Consider the following 17,767-nt stretch of genomic DNA (forward strand, 5'->3'; position numbering starts at 1 on the left):
AACGAAGGCAGAGGGGGAAGCAGGAAACCTTCCCCTGCAGAATAATCTCATTCTGCATAGAAAAAACAAGACTTGGTGCTCGCCCTCTGCTAACCTCAGGCCTGAGCATGGCGGGGGTTTCCCCCATCCGACTGCCCGGGGGCACCCCCAGCACGGTGCTCCCGGCCGATCCCCCACCCGCGCTGCGCCCACCGAGGGACGCCGAAGGAGAGCAGAGCTGCCGACCAGCAGCAATAAGCGGTTCCACCAGGTGCAGGCAAATCGGATGCTTTGAGAAACCGAGTGTGAGTTTATAGCTTGGCAAAGCTGCCCAGGGCTGTATTTAATTGCAATAATATTGGGCTCTGCTGACTAATCTGAGGAAGCGCTGGGGTCAGCTCTGGAAGGAGACCCGGGAGCGTGCTCGGGCTGGCGGCTGGGGGGCCACACTGGAAGCTGCTGGGCTCTGCCATCACGCCTCTCCTCCTCCATGCTTGACCTGGCTGCAGCGGCGCGGGGCTGGGGTGGTGCACGAGCATCCCGCGCTCCCCGCCAGCCCCACCAGCCTCGCCGCTCCCTCGGACCAGGCCCCTCTCCGCGCCAGGGAACCTGCCTGAAGCCCTCCTCCCAAAACCGCCCCATTCGCCTGCGCCCGCAGGGAGCTCACTCACATCTTGCTCATCGGGACGCTGTGTGCGCCCAGCCATCAGCTCTGGGGTGGGCCGAGAGGAGAAATCCCTGCCTGCCCCTGCCAGACCCCTGGCTGAGAGCTGCCCCCTCCCCTCCCGGAGCAGTTCCTGGGACTCACATTTCCATCACGGCCTGAGATGAGCATCTGGAGTGGCTGCGCCTCATTAATCTTGGACACAGGGAAATGAGTACTGCCAATGAGCCGCTCGGGCATCTCTCCAAGCTCTGGCACATCAGGATGCAGCGCGGGAAGCAGGACGCGCAGGGGGGAGAGAAGAGCCCCCTTGGATGGCAGAGGATTAAGGGAATGCTAACGTCCACGGCTGGCCAGGAGGAGTCACAAACACAAGCTGCAATGTCCAATTACCATTGTATTCAATTACTGCCGCCTGCAATTCTGACATTAACAATGTTGAGCTTTTTAAACAGCTTTTTTTTTTTTTTTTTAATTAGCCTTGCTATAGGCTGTTCTAACCTCATATCTGTAACAGCTGTTTTTTTGGTAACTTCTTTGATCGCTCTGGAGCTGCGTTATCCCTGCCTTGCCACATTCACAGGCTCTGGTTTAGGGGGTAGAAAAAAAACAACCCAACCCCAAAACCCAACAACTGTGTGCAATTTTTTTTTTATTGTTTTTTACTTTTTTTTTTTTTAATATATAATGTTGACTCGTGCCTGGCGATGACAGCGCTGGAGCCACGGATCCTCCGTTTCACAACCAGGGGAGGCAAGGGCTGGGGCGCCTCTGCCCATTGTACCCCAGCACCGTAGGGCACGGAGGGGAGTCAGCATCCGCGGCTCCGGGCACCGTGACGGAGGCTGCCAGCAGGAACGGCGTGGGATGGGGCCGGGTGCTTGGTGGGAATGGGGCCGGCCGCACGCAGGCTGCGGCGTGCTGGGAACAGCACCAGTGCGAACCCCGGCCGCTTGCCAGAGCCGGTGTTCCTCAAACATGGCTGGAAATGCCGTGCCATTGGACCGGCATCCTGGCTGCTGCCCACTGGGGCCGGCTGGCATGTGCCCGTGCCGGGCTCTCCGCTCCCCTGCAGCCCGCCCATCTCTAGGGTTTGCTTTCCCATTAGTTTTCCCCCAGCCATCCCGTGCACGACAGCAGTTTGCATCCCGGCTCGTCCCCCCAGCGCTGTGACCGTGCGGCGTGCCGGGGCAGAACGGGCACCTGGGAGGCTGTGCCGGGTCCGGCACCGATCAGGCTTGTCCTCAGGGAGGGTCCTGGGCAGGGGAACCCCCCGGGCTCCCCAGCCACAGCTTCCCACCCATGTCTGGGACCAGACCCACGTCCCCTGACCTCACTGATGAAGTCACTCCCAAATTACTCGGAAGCAGCGTAAATCAGAGCTACGCACTCACAACTCCTTAGTGACTTCATGAAGAAGCTCATAGTTTTTAGCATTTTAGTGTTAATTCCCAGTTCTTGGCTTAAAAGGACTATCTGAATGCCCCTTCTTTTATAGGGGGAAAAAAAAACCAAACCAAATAAACCCCCCTCCAAGCTACTCAAAACAAGTCTGAGACACACACAACTCCCTAAGCGCTCATCTCTCAAAACTAAGAGAAAACAGCTTTACAGTGTGACCTCCATGCACCTTACACCCTCAAGGCCCAGGTAACAATCCTACAGCACTAAAGTTCCTGATACCGGCTAGCTCGACGCACACCTTGGGAACACCTGGAGCGGGCAAAGGACGGGAGAACAAGCATCTCAACCTGCCTCTGCAAACACACGCACACCTTCAGCACCCATGGGTGCGCTGGGCCAGGGGCAGGCCCAGGCACTGGTTAGCAGCCCAGCTCCCAGCCCAGGGATGCTATCAGGGGACGGGCACCACATTTACAGGATCATTTCTTTGCTAATCTGCTCATTGCAACCGAGGGCTGCTGCGTGCAGTGGCCAGGGAAAAGCCTGCTCTCATCCCAGCAGATGCAACTCTCGCCTTGGAACAAACCCGGGAGGAACAGCCCGTAATTGCGGATCGTACTGAAATGGGAAGCATCCCCGGGAATAGCGGTGCTCATGGCCTCGCTTCGGACACCGGACAACCCTCGACAGCACCACGGCCGAGACTGCGCTTAGCAGACATGGCACTTGGCATCCCAGCACGGCTGTGTGGCTGCATCTATCTATCACACAGCCAGCAAGAAAACAAAGTAATCCCACTAATTAACGTCACAGCTGGACGAATGGAAAGGCAGCGACCACTGCCAAGCCCCCTCGCTTTCCACAGCCGGTACCCGCGTGCCTGCATGTCGCAGGTCCCCCCATTTCCCTGCACCCCCATGCACCCTCCAGCAAAACACCCTCTACAGATCCTCGCTGGGGTGCAGGGTCACAGCACCCAGTGCGGGAGCCAGCACTGCAGCCACAGCGACGCCGGGTGCAGGGGCCGAGGTGCGGGACCCCAGGCCATAGGGCAGGCAGTGCTGCCCACTCCCTGCCCAGCGCTGCCCGGAGCCCCTTCCCTCCCACCGCAGCTCCCACTTTGCCCAGTACAGGTTTGCCGCGGTGGCCCTGTGGCCATCGGGACCCGGACGGGGCTTACCCCCGTGGTTCAGCTGCGTGCCTGCAGCCACCCAGCCCTGCACGACCGCTCCTGCAGACCCCAGCCCATTGCAGCAGGCTTTTGATACCGTACCACTGCTTGAAAACATTACAATTCCCATGAAATCATATTTTCATTTAATTATCAAACTCCACCTTGGGATAGACGCGTTCTTCCTCCAAGGGAGGATGACGACGGGAGAGAAGGACTCTGCTCACTGTTGCCCACAGAGCCCAGCTCTCGCTCCAGCGTACGTGACGGCGGTGTGTTCGGTCCCCCCTACACCCTGGGTCTGTCCCCTCTCTTTGCCCCTTGATTTCTTCTGGCAGCGACTACCCGTGCTTGGACAGCGTCTAGGACAATGTGGCCCCGGTCTTGGTGGGCTGCCTGCAGGCGCTGCTGTTAAACAAATGTATTGAATCCAGACAAAATGCACATGGAGCCTGCTTCTTCTGGAAGTGCCACGGAAGGAAGGACTGGGCCCCATTGTGCTACAGGCTGCACAACACCAGCAGTAGATGGTCTCTGTCCTGAGAAACGTCTGATGCACACAGGCCCGCCAGCACAGGAAAGGCAGAAAGGACCGGCACCCCCCCGCTGAGCCCGCCGAGCGAGAGGGGCAACAGTAAATCCAGACCGCTGCTTCTGCTCTCCTTTCAAGAAGGGTTTTGGCTGGGGTTTAGAGAGAAGACCAGCTCACCAGAAAGGCAAGGCCAGGGCGGGAGCATGAAGGTATGCCTAGGAAGGGGATGGACACCAGGAGAGCCGGCCAGGGGACTGGGACAAACCGCCGGTGGCCAGGGAGCGAGCAGCTTCTCCTTGGCATCTGGAGGGCTTTGTCCTTCTCCATCTCCCCTGTGACACTGCATGGCCAGGACCCAAGGGGAAAGGGTCACAGGGGACCCTGCTGGCTCATGAGGGCTCTGGCACACCAGCACAGGCATCATGGCCCCAGCCAAGGGGTGGGAAACACCAAAACAAACTGGCATCACCTGGCCCAGACACACCAAACCAGACTGGACAGTCCCCGGCATGGGTGCACCCACTCCTGTCCCGCTCCTGTGAGCGGGCCACAGAGGAGCAGGGAGAGGGGACAGCTTGGCCACCCAGCCATCACTTTCTGGGGATGTGCCAAGTCCTCCCTCCCAAAAACACTCTGGTTACTGTGCAGCCAGGGATGCTTTTTGCCAGGTCCCTGGAGCCCCAGCCCTTCCCTCTTTCCTGCCGCAGGGGCGCAATGCTGCTGGGATGCTCCAGTGTGGAGCTCACCTTCCACCTCTGGGCATGGGGGCCCGGCGCCCTGTGCTCGTGGCCAGGCTACGCCCCTGCACAGGGCTAAGCCTTCGGCCTCCCACAGAAGCTCCTGACACCACACTTTTTCATGGGAAGGCCTGTGGGAAGCAGACGAGGCAGAGAGTCCCATCACCGGTGTGCGGCCCTGTGGGGAGCGTTTCTGCGCTGGCCCCTGGCAGAGTGGGGCTGGAAGCGTGGGATGCTGGGGGGGGTCACGGCAGCAACAAAACCCGAATAACCCAGTAACAGAGGATGAACGACTCCAGCTACCCACCTAGAGGCTGGTCAGGTGTCATGACAAGACAATGGTGAGAAATGAAATTTCTCCCTGGCAACCAGCCCGAGGCCACGGGAGGCTTGAGCAGCTCCAGCGACCCAGATGCTGGCTGCAGGAGTAACCGAATAGCCGCGCCCTCCCAGCCCCCAGCACACGGTCCTGCCTGCTGCCTGGCACAGGCGGCCGAACTAAACACTAATGCCAAGAGATGGCGAGAGCAGAAAGAAGAGCAGCAGAAGGCAAGAAAAAGCCAAGCAGAGGCCGGGAGAGCAGCATTTCGCTCCAGTGCAGCACTTTTTAAGCAGTTACAACCACGGCTCAGCTATAAAAACAAGGAGAAAATGTGGATGTCGCTGGGGAAAGCATCCCGTCCCAAGTGCTGCTCTCCCGCAGGCAGCGGGAGCTCAGCCGCAGGATGAGGGGATCCAGGGGACCATTAACCAGCATCCTAAAAGTAACTCCCGGGGGCTTCAGAGCGCCTTGGAAGGTGTTAGGGCTCGGTGAGGCTGGCAGGAGCGCTGCTCCCGAGCAGGGATTTCTTTGCAGTAGTTGCACTAGCCAGCACGGCTCCTGAAAGATGCGTGCCCATCACCTGCCAGCTAGCCCCCCGGTGAGGCTGCAGGTAACCGGTGGGTTAGTTAGCAGCCTAGTCTGCTATCAGCTCAATTAGTTAAAAAGTAATTAAAGACCGCTATGAAGCTGAAGATGAACACGATCGAGTCGGGACAGAGGGAAAGTCAGGTCCCTGCAATCTATTAGCATCGCTTGAGGAATTCACTCCCATTAGATACTGCTGCAGCCAGGAGCTTAGCAGGATTCAAAAGTAGATTAAACATTTATACGGATAATGAGAACATCCTGTTACATCAGATAGGATATAAAAAAATAAAGGCTAGACACTTCAGTGCCACGAGTCATAAATTACCCACCAGCTGATGGGGGCGAGGAAGAAGTTTCTCCAGCAGAGCGGGTCCATCTACCTTCCAAGCAAGCACTTAGGCTGGAGCATCGTTTCTGGGAGGGTGCAAGTGCCCAGCCCAGCAAGGGCTATGCTGCGGTGTCACGACAGGGCTGCCTTTGCAACCAATGCGTGTGGAAGGGCCCGATTCTGCACATTGCCAGGAGCCCCTTATTCTCACTCAAGTGCTGGAATGGTGCACAGCATCCCGCAAGGTCTCATTTTGCATGAACGGGAACACAACGTGGTACAGGGTCTAAGGCATACCCCGTGGTGGCAGGGACCATGCTTGGTGCACGTCACTGCAGGGTGAGCAGCACGATCTGGCCCGTCCCAGCTCCCTCCTGCAGCAACCAGCAGGGAGAGAGGAGCATCTCGCCTTGGCAGCCCGGCTCCCAGGCACCTTTCGCGGTCAGAGGGAGGTGCACAGCCTCCTGCACCAATGCTAGGGTTGTTTAGGCAGCTGCAAGGGCCTGTTACACTTAACTTGTGTGCAGAGTTCCCTGAAGCGCAGCAAAAGATGATCTCCTAGATGCTTATCACCACTCCTGGCAGCTTCTGCTGACGGAGACAACGGGACTGGACATGGCTCGTGTCAGATCTGAGAGCTGGAACCTCTTTCTTCATCCCCGGCTGAACACCGCTTGCAGAAATCTCCCCCTCCTTTCCAGATGGGGTTTTAATGTACCCGGGGAGGAGGGGAAAAACCCAGGATGTCTCGGTCTCTGCTGTGAGCAGCAGGCAGATGCTCCTGGCCAGCACCGTTCCCCCTCAGGCAGCCTCAAGGGATGTGCTCCTGCAGGAAAGCCCCATCTCTGCTGCTCTCCCCTGGAGCAAGCCCAGGACAGGCTAGGGCTCTCCTCCCCTCTCCGCAAAGCTGCCACAAGCACAGCTGCACGTCTGCTCTGTCCCCCTGTGCCAACCCTGCCTGCAGGCTGCCTCCCCTTCCCGGGCCAGCAGCCAGGATGCAGGCAAGCCCCGGGGGCTCCCCCGGCCGCTGCTGCCTGCCAGACCCTTGAAAACCTGACCCTGGAGGCTCGGGGCCGCAGGCCCAGCACCCCGTCACTCACAGAGCAAACGGGTGCAGGAGGGAAGGCAGCGAGTTGCAGGCAGGGTGCTGCCAGACAAGGGGTTGAGCAAAGGGGTCGGCATCTTTGGTAACACTAACACACAGACTTGAACTTCCAAAGCATGGCATGAAGGTTAATTACCTGCCGCAGAGTGGAAGTGCTTCCCCTGCATTTCCACAAGCTCGAGGTGTCCAGAGAGCTGCCCTGTGCCCAGGGCTCATCGCTGCCACAGGACCGTGCTCCGAGCCAGCCGTCTGCCCCAGCAGCTCCTGCTGTTCCCTGACAATCCCATCGTAACAGGAGGGCAATGAATGATGACAAACAAGTAATGCATCATGGCAAATAAATGCTGCTTTTGCATACATATGCAGAGACTTCTGCCGACACTGCTTTGCCAGCTGTGCTGCAGAGGTAACTGGGGACACTGGGCAAAGTTCAAACACCACTGAGTCAAACACCTTGATTACTGCAAGCACCTCCTCACATATATTTTCCACATCCTCAACCAGCTTGGTATCGGGCTGCAATGCTCCAAGCGCCTCCAGCCCCAGGTACTCCAGCAAGCAGGTTTGCTTTGTGGGCACGGCTGGGCTTAGGGCATGGGGCAGGGAAGCTCTGCAGCCCGCTTAAGAGAAATGCCCTCACGCAGAGCTACTGGGGCCATTACAAAGACCCAAATAACTGAAGGTTGTATAGATCCAAACCAGACACCCAGAATTCACCTAGATGCTAAGCAGCAGGCAGCAAAAATCACAGGACTTTGGTGTTGCACATGGCTTGCCTGCACAAGCATCCCTCCTCAACAGGCAGGCAGATGTGCTCCATGGCCACAGAGATTTCCAGTCCCCGCCAGTCCCATGGGAAGCATGGCTATGCTGAGGGAGGATGATGGATGCACTGGACAGGATACAAAATTTTGCCAAACACAAACAGCATTTCTACAGATGGCGTTTCTGCAAGCAGAAAAACCCCGGGGATCAAATAAGGATCTGGAGACGGCATCCAGGAGCAAAACCCCCCGACAGCACTAGGCAGCCAGCCCAGGGAGCCAGCAAAACACTGGTGCTTCTCCACCCCAGCAACACCTCTCCTGTCCCCTACCCGCGCCGGCTCCCGCCGAGCAGCCTGAGCACTCGGGTGGGACCAGGAAGAGCAGGGGTGCCCGGACACCTCGGAGACCTCTGGGATGGAGGTGGGAGCAGGGACTGCAGGGAACATCCTAAACACACCCTCAGAGAGCTCCGCAAACTAAGCCAGCATCCGCGCACCCAGACATCCCCTCTCCCCACGCTGGGGGCTGCAGGCCCGTTAGCAACAGCTCCCACGTGGGCTGCCAGACCCTGCCTGCACCTCGCGCCCAGCCAGGGCTCAGGGGGCCGGGACTGCTCCAGGTGTGGGGAACACGCAGGGGAGGAGGTGGCTGTGGGTGAGGACTTCTCCCTGCCTCCAGGAGCATCTCCTGCCCTGGTCTGCAGAGGCAGGTCTGAGCAGCGGGTGAGCTGCCAAAGCAGCGGTTGGTAACGTGGCTGCCTGGGAACGTTCTGGCTAAAGGTTTTTTTCCCCTTTTTGAAAATGCCAGCTCTTGGAAACTGAAGCATCTCATGGGAAGACAGTAGCTCAGAGATGCTTTCCTGGTCTAGAATGGAAATCCTAGTGAAACCAGGTGGAGGCCCCCCACGAGTGAGGCCAGAGGGGCCCCGGGTTGGGAGGAGGGGGGCTTCCCCCCAGCGAAACCGGGACCTGCCCCCACCCATCCCCAGCAGCCACCAGAACCAGGGGCTTTGGGGATGATGCTGGAGACCCTGTTGTGAGGAATAAAACATCCAGAGGAGAGCTCCCGTCTAACCTGAGGCTGGTGATAGCTGCTCTGTATCCTCGAGCATGAGGACTCATCTCCCTTTAGAGCTTACTTCTTGGTTACGGGGTCTCTCCACCATCCAGCTCCATGGAAGATGACACTGAAGACCAGGAGCAGGTCAGGGAAAGACCCAGGTCTGGAGGGGGCTGAACTTTGCACTCTTATTACGTTAAACATAAAGATACAGCTCTTGCTCCCCATGCACTGATCAGCCCCCGCCGCCCTTCCCAAACCGCATCTGTACAGAAACTTCTGAGAAAATCTCCGCTTGTCTCCTCTCCCTCCGGAACGGCCACCCCTTTGCCCTCCCGCAGCCTCCATACACCAGAAGCGCTGCAGAAGCTGCTGTGCAGAGATAAGATGTCAGCGGAGCTGCCAAAGACATGCATCTTTGACTCCCGAGGGGATGAGCAGGGCAGGCAGCGCTTCATTCTCCAGCCGGGACCAGGAGCACCAGGATGCTCCAGCAGGCAGGGCTCTGGAAAACCAAAAGCTTGCCAGGTGATGCTGTTTCACGCTGCCTTTTTTAACACAACAGCCACATGAGTGGAGTCTGGGGGAGCCCACGCTGGCTGTGTGCACCCAGCACTGCTCTTCCCTCTGACACCCCGGTATCATGGCTGGGAGAGAGGCCCCAGGGCGAAGCCAAGAGCAAAAACCAAGCAGGGAAGAGGAGCGAGGCTGAACTGGTTGAGCCTCCCCAGGCTCTGCTCACAGGAGCTGGGGCTGCAGGCAGCGTGGACAGATGGCTACTTCTCGCCCAAGCAGCCTCCGTGTCTCATTCACAGATTTGCTGTCCCTGAGTCATTGCCCTTCAAACGACAGCGGAGCCGAGCATCCTCTGCGTGGAGCCAGGCATGAGTCACATCCTAATGGCATCCCAGTGACAGCAGGAATAGCCCCTGGCAGCCAGGTGTATCCTGCACTCCTGCCTCTGCCGCCTGCCTGCCTGCTGCCTCCCGCCCCGGCGGGCAGCTCTGGAGCTGGGCAGTGGAGGAAAAGCCCCGTGGGGCATCTGTGGGGCCAGGCCCGGGGCCGTGGGATGTTTTGATGAGACCCTGCTGCCTCCTGGGGCGCAGAGGGGCTGGGGCTGCTGCAGCCTTCGGGCTCCCAGGTGCTGAGCCCTGCGGTGGTGCCTGGGGTCTCTGCCAGGCGGAGAGGCCAGGCCGTGCGTGATCCCTGCCGTCCCTTTCCTGACGCAAAAGACGCCTGTCTCAGATGGGGACCACGTGAAGCCCTTTGCGTGGGCAGCTCCAGCGATGGCCTGGGTTCAAGCAGATGCCATGTGCATCCCCTTCCACCTCCCGGTGCCTGGCGATGGGGAGGGTCCTGCCTCCTCTCTCCTGGCAGCGCAAGGATGCTCGCACGGCTGGCAGGCAGCGTGACACCAGCAGCTCCCTTTGTCCGTGGGGACACCGCATATCTCTGCCTGTTACGAAAAGCAGCATGGCATGCCATTCCCGATCCCGGCCACCCCAGGCAGCCCGTGGCAATGGATGTGCACAGCAAGGGGGGACCGGGGCAGGGTTGTGTCATTTTACCAGGTCACACATTTTGCCGATACCATCGCACAGGCTGCTGAGCTCACTGGCTCCCAGATGCTGCCTGCACCCAACAGAACCACAGCGCGCCGGACGCTTTCCAAAAGGCATCGCTAGCTGCTGAAGTGTCACACCGCGCTTCTGCTGCCGGGGCTGAGCCTGCTTCTCCGAGGAGCTTGTTCCACCCCGGCGGTGAAGCCCCCGCGCCCATCGTGGTCCCAGGGACGGGCACACGCGGAGAGGAACCCGGGCTCGTGTGCAACCAGCACCGGCGGCAGCAGGCACAGCCAGGAGCACGCGGGCGCAGGAACAGGCGCTGGCGCCTGCGTCACTTGTAGCTACTTGGTGACAGTTTGATGGAGACAGATCTCTCGCCCTCCCTCGCACTCGTCCCTGCACCATTTGCCGACCTGCCTGTTGCTGCATGGAGACTTGCTGCCTTTATAAACTTCTATTTTTTTTCCCTTAAGCACCACTGACAGACATTAACAGGCGAGGACTAACAGACAACTAACCAGCCCAAAGCAGGCAGCCGAACACCACTGAAACCAGTGGTAAATCCCCCGCCATCCACACCACCACCCACAGACCAGCCCGAGTGCTGCGGGGGGAGCACCCCATGGCCGCTGCCCCCACCCCAGGCTGCTTTGCCCCACGGCCACTGCATGTGTCCGGCCACCAGCCCACCGCGCACCCCCAGGCACCTTGAGATGTCTCAGCCCCAGGCAAAGCTCAGGACGGTCCAAGCACCAGCTCAGCATCCCCCTTCCCTCCTGGCTCGCAGTGCTCCCACGCATCTCGGGCACCGCCGGAGCATTCCTGACACCTTGACACTTTCTTAATTACAGAGCAAACTCCTTTCATCCGCCAGCTTTTGGTTCTTCTGTTTTTCGATCTTTGAGCCCTGTTTTCAAGCATCTAGGTGGCACCTGACAAGGTGCAGGACTCGGGCTGCGCCAGAGGCTGTGGCTGCAGTAACTGCACGCCTAAACACATGCATTCCTTTTGTTCGAATTCTTCATAAAATTTAATCACATCTTTGTGCGAGGCTGAAAAAAAATTACCTTTGCTTATACAGAATTGGTGTGTAACGCGGAGCTGCGCACTTGGCTAAGCTCGTGCACGTGGTCTTGCTAAAATCACCAAATTACGTACTGTGCTGATCCACGGGAATTACTCTGGAATTTACTCTGGAAGTTTTTTCACCTCATGAAATGCCAGTAAAGCTCCACCTCACTGGCCAGGCTTGTTTCTGAGGAAAAGCTACAGGTGCAGACACCAGGGCTGCCCGGGTGCTTGGGAGCAGCTTCTCCCCTCCTGGGCACCGCTGCTCCTGGTGCAGCACCCACGAGGCCACTAATGCTGCGAGAGGAGTCCGGGCGCCCAGCCCAGGCTGCAGCTTTGCAGTCACCCATGGGTGGATTCACTGCAAGCCGCAATGTTAATCTAACTCCACCCTGGACTTCACATTAAAAAAAAAAAAAAAAAGATCAAAAAAAGCGCAAGATTTTGGTGAAACCACCTTTGCTGCGGGCCCCAAGGGACCTGCCCTCTGTGCGTGGGCCTCCACGCAAGGAGCCGTCCAGGCTCAGAGCCAGAGTGCACCAAGTTGAGCAGTATTTTGGATAAGCCCAGCCCAGACAAACTCAACTTGAGCTGCTTTTGTGAAGGTAAAACACTGCTTTGGTTCCCCCACGGGGCATCCCCGGCTCTGGGATGCCCCCAAGACACGGCCCTCCCAAAGCTCCTGGCCTGGCGTGCTTGGGTTTGCAGAAGATGCTCTGCAGGGAGGGATGCTCAGCAGAGACGCCAATCCCTGATGCTGTTTCTGGCTGAACAAGAGCAAGGAAACAGGATCCCCGGAGGGTGCGGAACCCGGGCACCGCAAATTTGTTCCCCAGCCGCTTGGTGTGGGCTGTGCCACTCAGTACGGGCTGTGCCTGGTGCGATGCCGTGGCACCTTACAGCGGGGACCGGCCTCCGTCTCTCACCGCATTGCCTGCGCACCCACAGCAGGGAAACACCAGTACATTGCGAAAGCCTCAGGAGTGAAATCCTGCCCTGCCAGGCTCCCCCAGACGGGCTCTCTGGTAGGTAATGGGAAAACCAGAGGCACAGAAACAGATCTGGCCAGGGTCGCAGTGGGATTCAACAGCCACCGGCCCATGCGCACAGAGAAACCCTGGTAATCTAATATAATTTGAGATGCTACAGGTCCTGTCCAGCCTCGCCTTCCCACCAGCGCTCTGTTACCAGCCCCAGCCCTGCAGCTCCTGGCTGTCAGTCCTTCTCTCTCTGCAGCTTTGTTTCTTGCAACCTAATGAGTCCTTAATTCAGCAGGCTTTGTCCCATAGATCTTGATTTACCCTAGTACCGGTGGGAGAGTGTACTTTAGGAGAGCTCTCTGTAGCGGCTGTTGGTGAGGCAGAGAGCACAAACACAGCGCTCTGCCTTCAGAGAAGCAAACCTCTCATCTGGTGGGGTCTGCTCTGGAGCAACGCTGCTTTTTGCCTGGTCAGAAAGACGGAAAACAGGCACAACCCAGCCATGAGCATCCCGCAGGGCATCCCTTTGGAGGGATAGGGATTTCTTCCTGCGCTAAGTCCTGCAGAGCCCGAACCGACGGCTTGCACACCGCAAGGGCTGCCGCTGCCTCGCGCTTCCCGAGGGACATTCAGCTGCAGCATCCCCGTCCCCGGGCCGTGACCTCCTTGAGCCCTTTCGAAGGATGCTACCGATGTGTCAGCACAACCGCTCGGTGCCCCAAGTCCATCGCGTCTTGCAGCAACAAAGGGTACAAGTGGCGCAGGAAGAGGGGAGATGGAGGTGGCAAGCAGCTGCTCCTGATTCGTTTAATGAATTTTCCCTCTAACAGGCAGAAGAAGCCAAGTGTTTTCCACCTCTTTTATGTACATCACCACTAACCAGCACCACGACCCCAGCAGCTGACACTCAGGTCTTCTTAACTGACCGAGCTGAAATGTATTTCAGAATTCAGATGGACCTTGCGGACCCGCTTCATCCTCCCCCTCCCCTGTTCGCACGGTGCCGGGGGACCTGCCCGCGAGGGGCTGTGAGCGCCAGCCTCCGCGAAACCCCATCAAATGCAAAATGCAAACAAACAATAAACCCGAGAAACATATTTTCACGTTTCACTGTCTCTCAGCCATAGGGATTTTTGGTGTTAGTTGTAGCAGTAAGAAGTAAAACATTTTCAGAGTATGATTCGGAAGCTGTCAGTGCTGCACGGGATTAACAACAACGTACGCAGAAAGTGGGATCAGCCCAGGAATTATTTCCAAGCAGAAAATAAAAAGGCCTAGGAGAATAGTAGAGCAATGAGTAATCTAAGCAGCTGAATTACACAGAGACCCCACCATTTCACGGCATTTCCATCTCCCACAGCTGCCAGGAAGATTTTGGCCCAGCCTTCCCTGTGGGCTCCCCCAAGCTCCAGGCATGGACGGATCCGGGGTTTGGATACTGAGGATGCTGCTCGCCTCCCCACAGCCCCTGCCTGTCCCCCGCCGAGCACAGCACCCCAAAACCAGGGCCAGCCCCCGGGATGATTTATCAACAGGGAACGATGGGACTCCTGTGTCCCTGTTCCTCCTGAAACCAACCCGCAAGCTCAGCTCTTTCCAAGTTTCCAAGTCTTTAACCTGGGGTCGAACCTGCTGCCCTAAGAAGGACCCGGCTGCTCCGGTGGGGCTTTTGTGGTTGTTTTAAAGCAGATGCAATAAAGAGCCCAAATCACCGGGGTGATTCGGCTGCCAAGGAGCTCCGCGTGTGCTGTTTATTGAGCCGCACTGCTCCTCAGGGATGAAATTACAGGGGGATACGTGGCTCTGCAGAGGGAGGCTGTGTGCAGGTGAGCTGGAGCTGCTTTGTTTCCCTGCCTTCATTTTTCCAGCCACTATTATGGAATAGGAAGGATGCGAACAGGAGGCAGCCATGCGGTGCAGGAGCCCCGCTCCCACGGCGAGCACAGTCCCCTGCCCCGTGTGCTTGCCCAGCCCCAGAAATATTATTTAAATCTTGTTTACCTGGCTACAGGGCTCTCTGCAGCCAGAGTCCTGCTACAAGGATTTTGCAGGAGCCTCTCGCGCCGGCGGAGCTGTCTATTATGTTTTCCTCCACTCCTCTCCTATTTTGCTGTCATTTGCTCTCATATGTTGCTACCATCGAGCGGTAGCTCTCTGCTGTCGCTTACAAGCAGTCATTCACATGAGCGGCGTGCAGCCGCAAGTCACATCACAATATGCAGTATTATTCAACATCTGGATAGGAATTACAAATTTGGCCCGCTTTAAAAATCCCGCCAGCCAGATTTTCCAATGCAACGAGTAACCGCAGCCCCTGCTGAAGTCCAGGGGACTCAAAATCAGGTCAAAACTCGCTCGTCACCACCACACTGGATGATTTTGGCGTTAGCCTCATTTCACAAACGGGGAACAGCCACCGAGCAGGTGAGGCTGAGACTCGCGGCTGTGCAAGTCTAAAGTAAGGCACCTAAATACGTATTGAAGCACCTTAAATAAGTGGCCTGATTTTCACGAGAGACTGAAACGAGCGGGAGCTGCGCGGGCTCGGGCCGGTGCGTGCAGACTCGGGCACCCGCACTGGAAATTTCCTCGCGGGCCACCCGGGCGAGTGCGTACAGGTTGGCCCTGCTGCTGGCGCCCTCCTGTTGCTTCCCAAATGCCGCCTGCGAAACGGCAAAGCCGGTGCTCGCAGAGGCTCTGAGGATGCAGCCGCCAACGTGGCAGGGAGCAAGTGCGGAGGCACGCGCCTTGCCGCTGCTACCTTCAGCTCTGCGTCTTCTAAGCTCGTTTCCTGCTTTCTCATCGAGGATATTAAGACCAGGGATGCTTAATGAAGACTCATCTAAGCACAGCTCTGTTTCTGGATGCTCTACAGTCCACAGGAACATCTCCTTGCCCAAGACCCAAAGGTAACGATTATTTTCTTATCTCTGTTTACTTCTCTCTCCAGGTTTCTATACCATCAAGCACAAGCAAGTCAGACTCAGCAGAGATGGGCACTAAGCCTGAAGCAAGGGTGTCTGTAGGCTCTAGCGGACACGGCACGGGAAGACCCCGCTTCTGCTGGGCCCCCGGGAGCGGGAGCAGCGCAACGGCAGGCAGCGCTGAATCCCTTCATTCACCACGGAAGCGGAGCAGCAGGACCAAACCACTCGGTGCAGGCTGGATACTATGTACCTTTGAAACCGCAGGGGGAATTTGGGCAAGCAGATTGTAATTACCTGGCCTGGCACGGGCCCAGAACGCCAGCACTAGCTCCTTTCCAAAAGCGGCTCCTGACAAAAGCGATGCAGAAACGTGGGCCTGAGAGCGGCGGCCAGGATCTCGCCGTCATGCCCTTGATGAAAGGCACCACCTCGGTGTCCCCCGCGCTGTGCCCCGGTGCCACTCCCGCGCTCTCCCAGAGGACAAGCACCACACCGAGAGCCACCCGTGCCACCACCGCAGCTCCAAGTGTCCCTCAAAACTCTCCCAGGAGAGCAGCGGCCAAGCCCCGTCCTGTCACTAGGGAATGCTCTGCCATCGTCCCTCTGGGAACGGTGCTGTAACACACCCCGCTGCCTCTCCCCCAAGACACGGCTCCGAGAAAGGGAAAGCAGGTTTAATTACCAAGACGATTACGCTTCCCGGAGGCGATGTCCGGAGGGAGTGTGCACAGGTGAGCCAGACAGCTTGGAGCAAGCGGAGGCTGGAGGAGCCACGGCGCAGGGGCTCGGGAGAAAGCAGGAGAGTGCCCAGCAGAACCGCACGGGTCTCCGGACAGAGATGCGACCGCGACTCTCGTTTTGGAGAGGAGACGGCACCGTGCCGCAGCTCAGTCTGACTGATGCTGGGGGCGGCAACCCATTCACTTTCAGAACACAGACCGTGCTCCGGGGCTGGGGATGGTTGGCGACGCTGGGGGGATCGCCAAGGGGGAGGCGCATCCCAGCACCCCGGCCCGTCTCCCTGGGGAGAAGGGGTGGAAGTGCTGGAGAACTGCCGCTGGGTGCGGGGAAGGGGCTCCGGCACCGTGGTTCATCTCAGGTCACCGCCTTGTACACACCCCCCCTTAACGACGGCCGGGCAGAGCCCCGGGCTACCCCAGCCCCGTGCAGCCCCCTTCCGCAGCAGCAGTGGGCCAGAGGCAGCAGTGAGGGGCCCCACACCTGCCCTGACTCGGCCCGTGGGCACCGTACAAGGGTGCAGGCGAGGCTGGTGGGGAGCGGGGTGTCAGGAGGTCGCATGTGCGCGGATGGGCGCAAAGGGCTGCATGAGCGCACATGCGCTCGGGCTGAGCCCCGCTCGGCCCTCTCGCTCCCACCACCCCGCCCCAGCTGCCCCGAGGGCTCGGACCCATCCGAGATGTGGAGACCCCCAGCCCGCGGGCAGGCGGGAGGGCCGCGGCACCCTCCTGCATCCGGGAGCCCCGGGGCCGTGGGACGACGCGCCGCTCACCCCAGTCTGCCCTCCTGGCGGCGCGGGGGGACCCCGAGCACCCCCTCCTACCTTGCAGTCCGTCAGGCAGGATCTGACCGAGTACTCTTCCGATTGCAAGTACTTCTCCAGCAAGAGGTCGAACTCCTCGTATTTTTCCTGAGCGTGTTGGTCCAGCCGCTGGTACGCCTGGACGCAGCTGCTACAGGCCTCCCCGCCCAGCGCCCCGGCCGCCGCCACCACCAAGTCCACCATCAGGTTGTCCACGCTGCAGTCCAGGCCGTCCGGGCCGGCCATCTCCCGCAGCAGGTCCCAGATCGTGTAAGTATCACAAAAGGAGAGGTTGAAGTTCCTAAAGTAAGCCTGCAGGAAGGTCCTCTTGGAGGAGGGAGAGGCGAAGAAGGGGGCGGCGGCGGGGGGCGAGCGGAGGGGCGCGCCGGCCAGGGAGCCCCGCGGCCGCTGCAGGGCGTGCAGCCGGGCGCAGGCCGAGTCCAGGTCGCCGCGGGCGGCGGGGCAGGGGCCGGCGGGGCCGGGGGCCCGGCTGAGGTTGCCGAGCAGGGCCTCGCAGCTGCCGCCCGCCGGCTCGGCCGCCAGCAGGGCCCGCGGCCCGCGGCTCCTCGGCCGCCCGGCGCCGCTCCGCTCCCGCGCCCGCAGCTTGGCCCCGGCGCAGAGCCACAGATGGTCGGAGAGGAGGACGGTGAAGAAGAGGAGCGAGGCCAGCGAGAGGCGCCATTTCTGCGCCCGCTCGGGGTCGGCCACCGGCTTGTCGCTGCGGCGCGGCGCGCAGCACACCGCCCCGCCGGCGGCGCCCCCGCGGGGGTACATCCAGGCGCCGCGGATCATGCTGCGGGGGCGGCCCGGGCCGCCGGCGGCGGCGGCGGCGGCGGGGAGCGCCGCGCTGCCGCCGCCGTCACCTGCGCCCGCCGCGCCGCCCCGCCGCCGCCGCCGCCGCCGCCATGCCCGCGCCCCCGCCTACAGGCCGCCGGCCGCCGCCGCCGCCGCCGCCGCGCTGGCTCGGCCCCGCTGCCGCTCCCCGCCCCGGCCCCGGCCCCGGCCGCGGCGCGCCGCCCGCCGCTCGGGGG

General features: G+C 59.6%; 1 protein-coding gene across 1 annotated transcript in view; it reads right to left on the minus strand.

Moving 5' to 3' along the window:
* The window catches only part of NALF2 (NALCN channel auxiliary factor 2), a 32,755-nt gene extending 15,227 nt beyond the window's left edge, over positions 1 to 17,528 (minus strand). Inside the window, exon 1 of the mRNA XM_087749217.1 lies at positions 16,758 to 17,528. Coding sequence (XP_087605343.1) covers positions 16,758 to 17,528 — 771 coding nt within the window. The remainder of the gene's footprint in view (positions 1 to 16,757) is intronic.
* Positions 17,529 to 17,767: the final 239 nt, after the last annotated feature.

This window comes from Nipponia nippon, unplaced genomic scaffold, assembly GCF_047370975.1.
Source record: "Nipponia nippon isolate SJK-2023a ecotype South Korea unplaced genomic scaffold, ASM4737097v1 scaffold_12, whole genome shotgun sequence".
In the NCBI taxonomy this organism is placed as follows: Eukaryota; Metazoa; Chordata; class Aves; order Pelecaniformes; family Threskiornithidae; genus Nipponia; species Nipponia nippon.